This window comes from Bison bison, unplaced genomic scaffold, assembly GCF_000754665.1.
Source record: "Bison bison bison isolate TAMUID 2011002044 unplaced genomic scaffold, Bison_UMD1.0 scf7180017864155, whole genome shotgun sequence".
Taxonomy (NCBI): Eukaryota; Metazoa; Chordata; class Mammalia; order Artiodactyla; family Bovidae; genus Bison; species Bison bison.
This window is the reverse complement of record NW_011494727.1, coordinates 2,199,085-2,215,474: the sequence shown is the minus strand read 5'-3', so window position 1 is coordinate 2,215,474 and position 16,390 is coordinate 2,199,085. Positions and strand designations below refer to the sequence as shown.

General features: G+C 49.0%; 1 protein-coding gene and 1 non-coding gene across 4 annotated transcripts in view; both read left to right on the top strand.

The window, feature by feature from the left end:
- CRTC3 (CREB regulated transcription coactivator 3) overlaps positions 1-10,551 on the top strand; it is a 95,927-nt gene extending 85,376 nt beyond the window's left edge. For 2 of the 3 annotated variants that reach the window (XM_010841069.1, XM_010841067.1), the window contains 4 exons: positions 4,336-4,536; positions 4,625-4,705; positions 6,516-6,618; positions 7,071-10,551. In XM_010841069.1, coding sequence (XP_010839371.1) covers positions 4,336-4,536; positions 4,625-4,705; positions 6,516-6,618; positions 7,071-7,279 — 594 coding nt within the window. In that variant the 3' untranslated portion in view covers positions 7,280-10,551. The remainder of the gene's footprint in view (positions 1-4,335; positions 4,537-4,624; positions 4,706-6,515; positions 6,619-7,070) is intronic. The other variant, XM_010841068.1, reaches the window with a different exon arrangement.
- On the top strand, positions 5,183-5,254 carry TRNAW-CCA. Its single transcript has one exon. It is a non-coding gene; the product is annotated as a tRNA-Trp (tRNA).
- Positions 10,552-16,390: the final 5,839 nt, after the last annotated feature.

Below are 16,390 nucleotides of genomic sequence, written 5' to 3'. Positions count from 1 at the left end.
GGTGTGGAGGGTGAAACCCAGTTATGTCTGAAATACAAGGGAAGCCAGGTTGGGGTTTTAAGTTTGGTGTGGAAAATCATTAATTGACTATCTGAGCACTGTAAGCCACAGAGAAAGCCAAGGAAGACATTGAAATACCCTCCTGAAGCTTCCAGATTGAATTAGACCTCTTCCCTAATTACATTGACAGATTTAAGAACAGTCCTTCTCTTGTTGATTAAATACTTAGGTACAATAGGATCATATGTCTATAAAAGGGCCCAGATGAGTCTGTTTAGAAGGAGGCACACTTTGAAGTCACAAGCCTGTTACAGAAATTTAGGGTGGAAACATCATCTTTTTGACTTGTTGACTTTGTTTCTATTCTAAGTTTTCAGGGTGGTTTTTCACAGTCATCAGTGAACATGTTTTTAACCTGTTGGTCACTCCCTAGATATATTATAACATCCCTTACTCACCACTTCACTATAAGTGAGTAGTGATTTAGCAAGAAGAAGTTGACAGAACACAACAGAGGTTAGCAGATCCAGTTATTAGTCACTCTTTACCAATTATTAGCCATGGGATCTTTATTATATGAGTAATCCCTTTCGGGAGACGGTAAGAGTATTTCATAATTGTTTTTTAATGGTTCTTTCATGTTATTGGATTGCCTTTAATTTATTTTGCAAGATTATTTTACAGAGGCCTCTCTGGTGGTTCAGTGGTAAAGAATCTGCCTGCAGTGCAGGAGACAACACTTCGATCCCTGGGTCGGGAAGATTCCCTGGAGAAGAATAGCAACTCACTACAGTGTTCTTGCCTAGAGAATCCCATGCACAGAGGAGACGGAAGGGCTACAGTCCGTGGGATCGCAAAGAGTCGGACACGACTTAGCGACTAAACCACCACCACAAGCTTATTTTACAGGATGTAAAAAATAACACCATCTAGCTACATTTTAAGGAGACCGTAGAGATAAACAGCACTCTTTTTCACATATTTTCATTTTTGTCTGCTAAATATTTAAAAATTTAAAAAAAATCAATGTTATTTGTGCACATAATTTAAAAGGTCAAATAGTCCTAAAGGGCCTGTTATGAAATAACAGTTGTCTTCCCCGCCCCCGCCAGCCATATTTCTCACTGCCTGGAGGTGGCTCCTCCCGGCCACTTTAGCTGCTCTCTGGTGTAACAGTGTAATTTCATGCTGGGTGTGTTCTAGGTTTTTAGTGGCAGGTGTTCTCTAACGACAGCCTCCTGTGGAAGCCTAGGGTTTAAGCTCTCTTTCAACCCTCCCAGGCCCCTCCCTTCCCCCTTCCCACGTGTTTTTCCTACTCATTCTCCCCATCTCCACAGTGTGGTTTATTACACTTAGTTTTGAATAGAACAGTACTCAGTGTTTAGTGTTTCCATGCTTGTATGTAATCAGAGTTGAACCCTATAGCTTAGTATGAAACAACAAAATGAGGATCTTTTTCTCCTGGGGGTTAATAAATGTCTTGTGTTTTCCTCACTGTGGTTTTCTCTGTATGTCTTGCTCTGTATTTGTATTCAATCTCAAACTGTCAGCATCGGGTAGATCTCCTTCTGATATATTAAACACGAGCCCTCCGGTAGCTTTCCTAGAAAGAGTACATGCGGCGTGGCTTGACTTCAGTGTGTCCTCATTCTCCCCACCTTTTAACTAATAATTGGCTAAGTGTAGAATTCAAATGTGAAATAATTTTCTCTTGAAGTCTTGAAGGTATTAATCTGTCAGCTTTTAGTTTCTAGAGTTGCTACTGAGAAATCCAGTGCCATTCTGATTCCTGAAGTGAATGAAGTGAAAGTGTTAGCCGTGTCCGACTCTTTATGACCCCATGGACTGTATAGCCTTCCAGGCTCCTCTGTCCATGGGGTTCTCCAGGCAAGAATACTGGAATGGGTTGCCATACCCTCCTCCAGGGGATCTTCCCAACCCAGGGATTGAACCCACATCTCTTATGTCTCCTGATTTGGCAGGCGGGTTCTTTACCATCTGAGCCACCAGGGTACCCCCTCTGATTCTTAATACTTTGAATTAAATCTCCGTTTTTTCCTTGCGAGGTTTGCAGGATCTTGTTTCTTCCCCCCTTAGTGTTCTAAAACTTCAAAATAACGTGGCCTGATATGAGTCTATCTGGTTGGTTTCTTCAGTCTGGAAACTCACCTCTTTCGTTTCTGAGAAATTTTCCTGAATTATTTCTTTGACAGTTTCTTCCCTTCAGTTTTCTCTGTTCTCTCTTGAATGTACGAATGTTAGCCATCCTGTACTTTCCCTCTAGCATCCTTATTTTTTTTCTTTCTTTTCTCTCTCTGTCTTTTTCCTCTGCTTTCTGGAAGAGTTTCTTAACATTATCTTCCACCCTTCTCTTGAGGTTTTCGTTTCTGCTCTCATCCTTTTAAATTTTCAAGACATGTTTTGTTCTTGTTCTCTGAATGTTCCTCTTTTCATAGCATCATATTTATTCCATGGATGCCATAACATCTTTGATGTCTCTGAGGTTTTTAGTGATAATTTTTATTCCAGTTTCTTTTTATTTTCTTTGAATAGATATTTTCCAAATTGCATAGAAGCAGCGAACATGATATAATGAATCCTCCTATGCCCATCATCCAGCCTCAACAGTCATCAACATTTTTTTTTAAAGAAGTAGCTGTCTTTAGCTGTGCCAGGCCTTCGTTGCGGGAACCCGGGCCCCCCGCATTGGGAGTGCCTTAACCACTGGACCACCGGGGAAGTCCTCAACATTTTCATAATCTTGTTTTATCCATATCCCCTCTCTTAAAAAATGTGTATAGGGGTGCATATTATAAATAAGTATGTATTTCTAAAAGATAAGGATTTTTTAATCACTCTAAATATTATATTGATAATTCTTTTTCATGACAGCTTCTTCCTACATAAATTTTCCCAGGTTTGTTTTCTCAGTTTGTCTGCTTGGGTCTCTGACTTGCATCCAGACACATTCCTCATGATCTGGTGACCCTTGGCATCCTGCTCATATTTAGCAACAGGACACAGACTCATGCACACAAACTGCCTGGAAGCTCAGTGTAGGTGGGTGGGCCTGTTGAGTACAGTCTTCCCTGGAGACAGATCCAGCGCAGCTCTTGCCCTAGGGACCTTCTGGTATTGTAAGTTGGATTGTCTCCCAGGCTGGTCAGATCCCCAAAGGATGCTCTCCCCATCTTGCGCCTGGCCTGTGCCTAGACCCAGCACTGTGGGAACTGAGCTAGGAAAGAGGCGGAAGCTCAAGGGGCCACAGTGAGCTTTTTTTTTTTTGGCTTTCTCAGAAGCCCTGCATTCTCAGCAGTGCCTCACCTTCTAGGGTCTGGTGCACCCAGTCCAGAGACCCCGGGGCCATACTCCCTCCAGAGTGCCGCCCTCAGCCTCCCTGCAGGCATGGGCTCTGGAGCCCACTGCTGCCTGCCAGCCTCTCCAGATTTAGCTTCGTCTTCTCCCGCTGCTGTCCTCCCCTCCCCCCAACCCCCACCCGCGGGGACTCTGCAATGGAACCAGACCGCCTCCCTGCTGCCAGCCCTGCATTTGGTTCCCTCAGGTCTACTCAGCCAGCTACTGCGTGTCCATCTGCTTTTCGTTTTCCAAACTTTGTTGCCATTTTCTTCCTTTTCATTATCTTCATCCTTGTGTTTTTTATCTTCATTTTAGCATTATTTACGATGGTTTTCATTTTGTTTATTAATGTTTATTGTTGTTTAATGTTGTTTTAGGGCTTCAGTGGGGTTTGGGGAGACAGCAGAGCTAAGTGCTTTTTTTCAGTCTTCTATTTTTAACCAGAAGTTATGGCTGTTAAAAAAAAACAAACCAAACAAACATGATTTTCACTGAGAAAACTGAGACAAAACTGGTTAAATTGGCTGCATTTTGCTTTGTTTGTTTTTGAAGACAATAGAAATTGTCACTGAATGGAAAATGCTTTGTGGGGAAGTGACATTTGAAGTATACTTTGCAGGAACAGAAGTAGGTTTCTCAGAGCACAGTGTAGACTGCCAGACGAGGAGAATATCAGGATTTTTCCTCACTTTGACATTTCCTAACTGTAAAGGGGCGTTTCCCTGGTAGCTCAGCAGTTAAAGAATCTGCCTGCCAAGCAGGAGACTCAGGTTCAATCCCTGGCTCAGGAAGATCCCCTGGAGAAGGAGATGGCAACCCACTCCTGGGAAATCCCATAGACAGAGAAGCCTGGTGGGCTACAGTCCATGGGGGTCACAAAGAGTCTGACACAGCTTAACAACTAAACAACGACAGCATCCACGGAGGACTGACCACTAGCAACTCAGAAGCTGAGTAGTTAGTGGCTTTGTTTTTCAGATGGTGTCCTCGGATCGAAGCCCGCTCTCCTTCCTGCCCACAGAAGCTCAAGCCCAAGTGTCCCCCCCACCCCCTTACCCTGCAGCCCACGACCTGCCCCAGCCTCTGCTGCAGCAGCCCCATGCCCAGGAGCCGCCTGCCCAGCAGCCCCAGGCGGCCTCATCGCTATCCCAGTCGGACTTCCCGCTCCTCACAGCCCAGGTGAGTCCCACCCGGAGCCCCAGGCATGAGGGGACGCTCATGCCACCCCGAGTTCCAAGCTAAATGGTTCCTTCCTTGTTCCCTGAAGGGCTCATCTTTGACCAGCTTCTTCCCAGATGTAAGCTTTGACCAGCAGTCCATGAGGCCAGGTCCAGCCTTTACCCAGCAGGTGAGTAATCGCCTGGGCCTGCCTCGTCCCCACAGCAGGAACTGTCACCATCAGGCTGCTCCGAGCGGGAAACCCACACCCAGCAGGCTCGGTCGGTACCTCACTTCTCCGACCTCGATGCACTCAGTGGCTGGGGAGCTGGCATTGCCCTGAGCCCTAGCTGCTGGTGCCGGCTGCCTTAGTTCATTGTCAGGTGTCAGCGGAGGGCCTTTTGGAACACGTGGTGGAAGACTTGTGATGATATTCTAGCCAGAGAATTGTAGACACGCTCATGCTGGAAGGAACCTAGCAATCCATGGGTCTATCATGATGAGGCGTCAAGGAGCAGGCAAAGGCTTTGCCTCAGCCGGAGTTGCTGTGTGTGGCCTCCTGGGAGCCCATCCTAGCCAGGCAGGGGTCCTTCCTGAAGGTTCTTTCATGGAGCCATTTTCTTTTGCTTTTTAGTTTCTCCCTAATAACATAGACTCCCTAATATCTTCCCTGGTGGCTCAGAGGTTAAAGCGTCTGCCTCCAATGCAGGAGACCCAGGTTCAATCCCTGGGTCGGGAAGATCCCCTGGAGAAAGAAATGGTAACCCACTCCAGTATTCTTGCCTGAAGAATCCCATGGACAGAGAAGCCTGGTAGGCTACAGTCCACAGGGTCATAAAGAGTCGGACACGACTGAGCAACTTCACTTACTTAATAACACAGACAATCTTTTATATCCCTAGATTTTATTTTGTTGTTTAATCACTAGGTCATGTCCAACTCTTTTCAACCCCATGGTCTGCAGCACGCTAGCCTTCCCTATTCTTTACTATCTCCTGGAGTTTACTCAAACTCATGTCCATCAAGTAGGTGATCCCATCCAACCATCTCATCCTCTGTCACCCCCTTCTCCTTTTGCCTCAATCTCTCCCAGCATCAGGGTCTTTTCCAATGAGTTGGCTCTTCGCATGAGGTGGCCAAAGTATCGGAGCTTCGGCTTCAGCATCAGTCCTTCCAGTTAATATTCAGGGTTGATTTCCTTTAAGATTTTATAGTATTCATTAATTATGGTTTGGGCTCCAGGATATATTACGGAGAGAAGGAAGAGCACTTTCCAGAACTTAACAAAAACAGTAAAACAAATAAAGACAGATGTTTTCCGTGTAGGCCATGGGAAGTGGTGAGAACCAAAAGTCTCTGCCGCCTGATTTTCTAGAGAAGCCATGTGAGTCTAGGTGAGTCAGTGTCTTTCTGAAAAGTGATGGAAACTCCTACTTTTGAAAGATTTTTTAATGATTTAAAAATTAACTTCAGGAACGGCACCTAAAATAGGCCCCAGTTCTGACCCGTCCTCATCAAGGCTTTTTGCAGAGAGAGGCTTGCTTGCATTCCTCCCTCTGAGTGACAGATTGAGAGGGGGCTACTGTCTCGTTTCTTTAGAAAGCAAAGAGGAAAAGAGCCCATCGCTTCCTTGGTTATAGACAGAGCCTTTGAAGGGTTCCCACCAATGGTAGTTTCCAGAAGCTTCAGTGTGCTGAGGAGGGAGGTGGCTGTGACCGGTGGGCCCGCAGAAACCACAGCCAGTGGCGTTATCCAGGATGGCGTAGAGCGCCAGGCAGTGTGCGCACAGGGACATATCACCCACAGCGTGGCCCTCGGGCCCCTCCTCCACTGCAGCACCCCCTGCCCTCCACTACCCAAGCAGAATGTTCTGTGTGGGCTGTCACAGCAGAGAAGGGGTATGACAGCTCCCAGGGCTGGTTTTGCTTGGGGGCGCACAGCACGGTCGTTCCCAGGGAAGCAGAGGCCGTCCCTCACACAGTGACCTCTGGTGCCTCCAGGTGCCCCCGGTGCAACAAGGCCCCCGCGAACCACAGGACTCCTTTCATTTGAGACCAAACCTGTATTCCAACTGCGGGAATTTCCCAAACGCTGTCCTGACAGGTGAGTGCGGCCACCTCCCAGCTGCTGCTTTCATGTTGCTATGTTTCTCCAGATACTGCTGTAAGACAGTCTAAACAACATGAAATTATGTAAAGCCAAAAAATGAAAGCCCTGCAGCCCAGCTTTACCTTGTTGAGGTGTGGGAGTCCAGCCACAGAGACTGCGAGGCAGTGGGGAAGGGCCTGGTGACCCAAGCCTTCTTCCGACCTGCTTAGTTTCCAGTGACTGACAACTATTCAGAGGGAGGAAACCTGCAGAACTGGGACGTGTGGAACTGACTGCAAAGAACACAGATTCCAGAGCAGGACTGTGGGCCTGGGAGTGGTTAGGACATGGGTGATGACTGTCCTGGTGGGTGAGATGGCAGGGGGTTGTCACCAGTCGTGTCCTGAGTGACCTGACCCCCACGCCTTCTAATCCGCACTGTTCTCCCCTCTCGCTGCTCTTTCCAGAAGACTCGAGCACCAGCCTGTTCAAAGACCTCAGCAGTGCACTGGGAGGCATGCCCGAGGTCAGCCTAAGTGTGGACACTCCGTTCCCACTGGAGGAAGAGCTCCAGATCGAACCGCTGAGCCTGGATGGACTCAACATGTTAAGCGATTCCAGCATGGGCCTGCTTGACCCCTCTGTAGAGGAGACATTTCGAGCTGACCGACTGTGAGGTGATCAGAATGGGACAGGAGGACTTATTTCTGAAACAGCTAAAACAGAACGGAATAGAACCAGCTCCACCCCTGGGCGTTAGTTATCTCGGGCTTCTGACCTGGAAGGAACCCAATTCCTCAGCTCCCAGCTCTCAGATGAGGTCCCATCTCAGTCACCATGGCCTTCTCTCAACCACAGAGCTGGGCACTACCCCTCAGGCCCGCAGCACAGGCCCTGTCGCTGCAAGCCTGCTGCTTTAGCACTTCTGATGACTCAGTCGTCACCACACCGGTGACATCTTTTACTGACCATCTAGCCGGTCGATGAGTAAAAGAAAATGTGTGCCGAGAGGCCTCAGTAGCCGTGTATAATGCTCAGAACCACTGATCTCAGTCAACACTGAAGAAAGGACCCAGAGTTGGGGGGCGGTCAGGGGCTGCGGGCCTCTGGGAGCCAACTCTCCTCCAGCGACGGTACCAAGCCCCACAAGGCCTGCCGTGGTTCCGCTGTTTCACCTCGGCACCCCAGGCAGCCATGGGATGTCCAGGGCAGCACGAAGGGCCAGGACTCCCTGAGAGGGCTCCATTGGAACACGAAGAAGGATTTTCGCCGCGCGTCCAAGAACAGACTTGAGTTGGGCAAACTGAATTCTAATTGGTTTTCTCCTGGTTTGTAATCTCTTCTCTGCTGCTGCAGTACCCCTTTTCCTTTGGATGAGAGGAAAAGGAAGACTATTTTATTTTATTCTGTCACTGAAAAAAAAATCAAAATCCCCTGGTAATGGATGAGCCTGAAGAGAACGGGGCTTCTACTCGGTGGCTGCAGAAGACAGAGAGGGGGGCTGTGTGTAGGTATCTTACAGGTACACGATGTCCTCTAGACAAGCTGCAAACCATCTAGGCCTCCCTGTCTACAGACTGGCCAGGAGGAGCAGCCGGGGGTCTGGACCAGCAATTGTGCAGCAACAGAGGGAAGCTGGTTCTCTGTGGAAAGGGGGTATTCCTGTCACCCTACTAGACCGTAAGCTCCTTGAGGGCAGAGACTGTGCCTTACCCATCACCAAACCCCTAGCACCCAACAAGTGCCTGGCACTGAACAGGTGCCACCGACCCGTGCGTTGAATGCACACACGCGTGAATGAGCAGATGAATGCACGAATGAATGAATCTGCCTCGCTAGGAGGCAGTCTAATCTTTCACTGACCCTCTTCCTCACCAAAGCTTCTCAGAGCTTCAGCTTTTCTAACACTTGTGCCTGTGGTTAAGTGAAGCATACACTTTAAGATGCTTTTAACACTAGGTGACCAAGTCCACGCTTAGGCCACATGCCCTATCCTCCTCAAGGCTACGGACGTGGGTGGACACTGTCCTGTGAGTGCACCTAGGGTGGCTCAGCAAACTGGGGCCTCCCCCATATTGGGACTCGGGGGTCCCGGCCATCACAAACATCTTCCCTCTCAGACCCATGTTTTGTTCTCAATTGCATTAAGAGATTCACCCTCTGAGGCTGAAGAAATAGTGTATAGTAAAACAAAGGCCTAATTTACGGAACCATCATTAGGCATCAGTACTTTAGCACAAAATGGTATTACTGTATTTCCACCAGCACCTGCCTCCTCTGATTCAGTCTATGCCAGCCCCTGACCAGAAACCCCAATGGGTGGGCTTAAAAGCCATCAGGGGAGGAGTCTGGGCAAAGGGGCCTCACGTGGGCCTGGGAAGACAGCATAGAGTGGACAGACACACTGAAGGAGGGATAAAGATGCTAGAGCCAGACAGACAGCTTCTTCCCAAGGGACACCAGGCACGATGCTGAAGGGTCCACCTAAAGAAGCAAGGCGGCGCCATGTGGGTCTGAACCTGACACGTGTCCCTGGTGGCAGGAGGGGTCTGTCACAGGGTCCTGGGCTCTTGACCTCTCCAGACCTTCTCCTATTTCCTTCTGTCTTCAGGGGGCTCCCCTCCCTCCAGTCTTTCAAGTAAGCCCAGTGGTGCACTGATCCATGTCCACTGTGGAACCCAGGTCTTGGTCTTCCCGCATCACATTTGCTCTGAACACCCCAGCTCTTGAATTAGAAAGACCAGCGCCCTCCCTGCCTGAGCTCTGGCTCAGGAAGGGGCCATGGGCTTCCCCTTCAAAGCTTTAGTCCCAGTTAGACTTCTAGATCGCAGTGACTTTTTGTGAAAGAAAATGGCCTTTCATTGTACACAGCACCCCAGCGTGCTGAAAGAGCCAGATGCTGCCTGCCTCTCGTGTGTTGGAGACCCCCTGAGATCTGAACTAGCCTTTCAGACAAGGGGGAGTGCTGATGTCATGAGAGGGTTTTTTTTGTTTTGTTTTGTTTTTTTAATGGAGATTCTAGGATAGTCTGCTCCCTACACAGTGCCTTACCCATGGTGATCACTGGTGTCAGGGTCCCAACTCTCTCTGTCTGCACAGCAGCCCAGCCATACAGCCAGAGACCCCGAGACCTGCAGGACCAAGTGTGCTCCCCCTGGGCATTCACCAAGGACTTGTGGAAATGGAAGGCTCCTGGGAAAAGTGACTTGTTTGGGGGGAGGGTAACGATGACAGTTAAGTTTAGCACTGAATCCAGTTTGTCCTTAGGTCCGTCCATCCCCTCTCTTCCTGTGAAAAGGTTTTGGACATTATACAACCTGCCTTGCTTACCCAGTGTCAAGGACACCCACAGACAGGGGTCACCCTGACCTCCTCACCGCTGCCTTTGGCCCTCAGCATCTGAAATGGCTGCAGACTTCAGAGTAAACTATTTTTCAATATTTAGTTTTTCACAAGAAATCGATGGTTGTACTACTCTCATTTACTAGCAGTTAAACAGCATAGAACTAAAAACCTATCTGTGTTTCTGTTTTTTCCCCCTTCTATACGGTTGTGGTTTTTAGGACAGAAGGTGTCAGGAGAACCTTGGTTATGTCTCGATCAACATGAATTCTCCACTATCCTGTCTCATTTCTCCTAAGTCTACTGTATATTACCTGAGCTGAAATGTATATCCCAGTCCATTTGCATAGTTGAAGACACTTCCTACTCTGACCCTCGTCATCTCTTCTGATTCACGCACGGACGGTCTGGTCCCAAGCGTGTTTCTTCCACTGCTTTGTGATGGAAACATCACAGCAAAACTAATCAGACTTCCCATCAGTATCCTAGTCCACATGCCCCTCGTCAAACAATATTTAAAGATTGGAAATTTGTATAAAGTAGCTTCCAAGTTTTATAATGCATCATTTTACATCTTTCGTAATTAAAAGCAGCACAATAAGGTTGTATGTGTGTCTGGTGTCTTCCTTGGCTTCTGGTGAGATAAACCGGTGGCGAGCCCTTCTCAGTGCAGCCTGAAGTCAGAGATTTCTGGTCCATGGCTGAGCAGAGCCTGCACTGGCCCACTTCTCTTAATATGTGCTGTGGCGCCCAGTCCTGAGAGAAGTCCAGAAGGAAATAGCGAAGTAGGGGCACATGTGTACCCAGGACAGAGGCATCATTGTAGGGGCTCAGCATTCCACTCCCTCTTCTGAGGTTCAAGCCACTGATGTGCCTCCCCCAGCCTCTCTGCTGCAGGTACTGGTCTTTAGCTCTTTTAATCCTAAAGGAAATCAACCCTGAATATTCACTGGAAGGACAGATGCTGAAGCTGAAACTCCAATACTTTGGCCACCTGATGCGAAAAGCGGACTCGTTGGAAAAGATCCTGATGTTGGGAGAGATTGAGGGGAAGGGGAGAAAGGGGTGACAGAGGATGAGATGGTTGGATGGCATCACCAGCTCGATGGACAAGAGTTTGAGCAAGCTCCGGGAGATGGTGAAGGACAGGAAAGGCTGGTGTGCTGCAGTCCATGGGGTTGCGAAAAGTCGGACACAACTGAGTGATTGAACAACAACAACCCATTTCACCAAGGACTTGGGTTCTGCTTTCTACCCTCCACCCTTCTCCCCCTGTCCCAGCAGGGTTCAGAGTGTTGACCTCTCCAATCAAACAGCCTCAGCTGCCCCCAGAGACCCACTTCCTCAGCCGCACCCAAGGCTCGTCAGAAAGATGACTCTTCTGAAATCTTACTCAGAAATCCCCCTTCTGACCCTGACTTCCTGAGCCACCATTTCTACTCCAGTCCCCACACACCCTGTTACCTGGCTCCACTGGGACTTCTGTCCCATGTCCTTCCTCTCAGTCTGCCTGTCCCCTCTTCATTCCCTGGCCGAGCCCGCCGACTCAGAGGCCTTCAGGACACCCTCACCAGCCCTCCTCCTGCTCTGCCCCTGACGTTTCTCAGTAGCCGCACACTGCCCCTAAACCCCCTCCCTCTTCTGCCTCCAGATCTCTCGTCTCATCAGGGCCCTTCTCTCCTCACAGCCGGAAACTCCAGGTTTCCTTCAGAGGGCAGCTCCCTCAGCAACCCAGCTGCCCCCACGCCATCCTTTCTCATGGAAAACGCCTAAATCTACCCATCTGTACCTCCCTCCCCTCTGCCTTACCTAGTTCTCATTTTTTCACGTGTGATTTATCTGTGCTTCCTCCAAGGATTCCTGGTTCTCCCAGGTCGCCTTCTCATCCTCTCCAGCAGCTTTTCACCCTCAGCCCAAAGACGGTCTATGTGTGTGTTTAGCTCCTCAGTTGTGTCCGACAACGCCACGAACTGTAGTCCGCCAATCTCCTCCATCCATGGGATTCTCCAGGCAAGAATGCCGGAGTGGGTTGCCATTCCCTTCTCCAGGGGATCTTCCCAACCCAGGGCTTGAACCTGGGTCTCCTGCATTGCAGGCAGATTCCTTACCATCTGCGCCACAGTCTCCTCCTTACTAAAGGCCAACAGTGAAACAACGGTCTCAACTCTGACTTCTCCTCCAACCACGACCTCTCTCTGGAAGAGTCGCTCATGCTCAGCTCTGGTCTCAACTCCTCTGGCCAGTCCAGTCCCTCTCCTCTGTGGCCCTCCCCTGACATTTGAGCCCTGTGGCCGCTCCTGTTCCCTCCCCTAGGTCCTCTGTCTGGCTCCAGTAAATCCTCTTGTTCTCTCAGGGCACGTCCTCCACTACCATCTCTTTTCTCAGAACCACTGTCCCCAGGCCATCACCTCTAAGCTGATGGGCCCCGACATCCAGCCTCCCATCCCCCTGCCTGTTAGCTCGGGCTCACCTGCGCTCCACCCCATGTGCCTGCCGCACAGCCCTTCATAGCTCTGTGTACACTGGCGAGCATTCCTCACCACACTTGACACTGGCCGTCCCCATACAACTCAGCTCTGTGAGGACAGGGACCTTGCCTTCCACTTGAATTCTGTATCCCTGGTGCCTGGCATGTAGGAGGTGCTCAAATATTTTCGCACTGCTGACTTCTGCCCGCCCTCTCAGATCACAGCCTTTATCTACCACACAGCCCTCCTCCTCCCCTCAAATCCAGCCTGAGTCCGAAAGGGCTGCCTCAGCCCCCATTCTCTCTCTCCTTAGCCTGACACCCATCTTCTCATCTGGCTCCCTCCTCATCTCTGGCCCAGGAAGCAGCCTCTACCTCCCCTTAGAAATTAGCAGAGTAGGGACTTCCCAGGTGGTCCTGTAGTGAGGACTCTGAACTCCCAGTGCAGGATGCCTGGGTTCGAACTAAGATCTCACTTGCCACATGATGTGGTCAAAATAAAGAGATTTTTTAAAAAGAAAAAAAAAATTAGGGACAGATTTTACTTTAATGTTTTTGTGCCCCAGGGTTCTTAAACAATAAGTACCCCCCAGTTTTATAGCATTGTAGGGGTTCATTGTGTAATGAATTCATAATGAGAGCACTTAAAATCATGCCGTCAATAAATAAACACTCAATAAATATCAATTATTATATTATTTGTTGCATGGATACACTGTCCTTTAAAAAAAAAAAAAGGATTCACAAATCTTTAGAAGTACTGAATCTGTATAGTGCTTGCTTTCAAACACCAAATCTTACGGTCTTAGGTTGGTCCTATTTAGGTCCTGTTTGCCAAATGAGCACTTTACTATTTCCAAGAATGGAAAAGCCAGTTATATATATGGGACTGTGTCCCCCTGTGGACACTAGATGGAGCCGAGACACAAGAGTAGCTGTCAGGACCCAGAAACAGCCCCTAGCGCCCCCTGACCCTCTCCTCCAATTTCACCTTTAGACGGGTAGACGGCAGTGTGGTTAACAGGTAATCCTGCAACGGCAGAGTATAAGTCTCTCTAGTGACCGCTCAGACCCTGCACGTCACACGTCTCCGAAGCAGGTCAAGGGTGGCTTCTTGGGTTTATGGGTGAGGAAGGAGGCCCAGATGGCGCTGAGTCACCTGGCGACACCGGGAGCCCAGACCTTGCGCACGGCCGGGCTTCCCCACCGGCGCATCGCGGACCCCCGAAGCTCAAACGTGCGGGCGGAGCCCGGCAAGGGGCCCGACCCCGTCGGACCCCCAGGGCCTGAACCGCGCCCCTCACCCACCCGGGGGCCCGGGGGATCCAGCCCCGAGCGGAGGGTCCTGGAGCGCGGGGAGGGAGCACGAGCCCAAAGGGAGGGCCGGATTTTCTCTTTCCAGCAGTGTTTTTAATTTTAAAATCAAAGGCTTTGCTTTTATAATAATAGTACACGCACATTATAAGAAATTCAGGTTAACACTGAAGAGCACAAAAAAGAAAATTTTCAGGTGATCCGGAAAGCAGCATCCGCAGAAACGTCGATGGAGACATCTGCTTACGCACGTATTCAGAGAAAAAGACCAGATAGGTGCCTGGAAATTTCCACCGAGAAGTGTTCACAGAATACATGCTTCTTTTGGAAGAAGTCTTTCACAGAAAGGAAAAAGAAGAAGAATAAGAAGAAGCCTAAATGTAACTAAAGAAATTGCCGAGCTGCAAATAATTAAAAGAGAAGGAAAATACCCAGAAGCTGAATTCATCCTTTAAATTTGTTCCAACTGTAGATGGCATCTCTTGACAGCGCTGGAGCTGGGAGGAAATGAGCTCACCCACTTCCCCTCTCCTCCCCCTCCCAAAGGTTGTGAGTTCTTATTTTTACATTGTCAAGGTTTGTGCTGCTCGCATCCTGTCCTGTAACCATCCTTCCCACCATTGTTTGGCCCCATTCTGTGTGTGCCTGGGTCGCCTGCTCTCTGCCAGGCCTTTCAGAGTGGGTTTCCCAGCCCTCCCTCCTGAGTTCTTTATTTCATTTATTTATTTTAGCTACCCCATGTAGCATGTGGGATCTTAGTTCCCCAACCAGCTATTGAACCTGCGCCCCCTGCAGTGGACGCCCAGTCTTAACCCCTGGACTGCCAGGGAAATCCCGTTAGTTCTTTATTTTGATTCCCCTCATGTCTGACTTGACTTGTCCCTAAGAAATCTGTTTAGGAAGGGCTTTGGGCAGTGGTCACAGACAAGGGGGTGGTTGGCTGCTGGGAGCAAAGGTTGGAGACCTCAGTTCTGAAAAGGGGTGGGTGGGCTCTAAAACTGGCTGAATTATCCCCAGTGAAACTGACATAAATCCCCAATGTAGGGACCAGCACTAATATTCTCCAGTATGATTCCTGGCTGAAAACTGAGTCTTCAGCTTGTATTTGGTGGCACACAGTCCCCAGGTGGCTCAGTGGTAATGAATCCTCCTGCAGGTGATACAGGAAACTCGGGTTCAATCCCTGGGTTGGGAAGATCCCCTGGAGAAGGAAATGGCAACCAGAATACTGACACTTGTCTGGGAAATCCCTTGGACAGAGGAGCCTGGAGGGCTACCGTCCATGGGGGTTGCAAAAGAGTTAGACACGACTGAGCACACAAGTTGAATTCTTAGAATTTGGAAATAGAGGAAATGACAGGGGTAGGAATCCCAGAGGGTATTGTTTCATTCTTTTTTTTTTTTTTTTTTTGCCACATCATGCAGCACATAGCATCTAAGTTCCTGGCCCAGGGATCAAACTTATGCCCTCTACCTTGGGAGCACGGAGTTTTAACCACTGAACTACCGGGGAAGTCTCTTATTTTTTGAAGAAAGAACATGCCAGATTTCTGGTTCAGGGGGCCTCTGTTTCCAGGCTATCACCACTACCTTAACAACCCCCCTCACACACACACACACACACACACACAATACATACACATTTCATCTCTTTAACAGCAGTGCCCTGTCCCATATTCACCTGGAAAAATCCAACTTCTCCTTTAAGACCTAGGTCAAATGACACCTCCTCTGTGAAGCCTTTGTGAAATCTATATTATGGCTTGGCAAACAGGGATGTATGGTCAGCTTGTGCATAGGAATAAGACCTAGGGACTTCCCTGGCAGTCCAATGGTTAGGGCTCCATGGTTCCACTGTAGGGAGCCAGGGTTTGATCCCTGGTCCAGGAACTAAAATTCTGAATGCTCTGTGGCATGGCGCGCACACACACACACACACACACACACACACAAAAGACTATCTAGACACAGTACTGCTTGGGGGCCAAGGGTGCGGGCTCTGGAGTTGTAGAGACCTGGGTTCAAATCTGCCTCCACTCTTCCTGGCTCTGAAGTCAGGGTAAGCAAGTGGCCTCTGTGTCATTCAGTTTCCTTATTTATAAAACAGGGATGGAAAGGTTGTGCCAGCCCCTGGTACACACTTCCTAAATCTTCGATATTGTTTTCACTGTTAACTGTTTTCACTAAATGGGTCCTTTATTGCTAGACCTCAGAAACACAACAAAAGGATTCGTTGAGAAGACCAAGTACTCTGAAAGGAGCACTGAATAGTTTTCTCCATGCACAGAGGGCTCCTGTGGAGCCGCCACCCTCCTGTCTAAGGAGCTGGTGTGACTGACATTGACCAGTCTGACCAGGGCAACAGCAGCCAAATTCACATCTCCTGGTTGCACCAGCTTTTTCTTTATTCCAAAGGATTTTCAGGACTAACCTCTTGTGCTGGTGCTCTTTCACTCAGCATGTCTGACTCCTTGCGACCCCATGGATGTAGCCCCCCAGGCTCCTCTGTCCATGGGATTTCCCAGGCAAGAATACTGGAGTGGGTTGCCATGCCCTCCTCCAGGGAATTTTCCTGACCCAGGGATCAAACTCACTTCTCTTGTGTCTCCTGCATTGACAGGCAGATTCTTTTTTTTTTTTTTTAATTTATTTTTAATGGAAGGA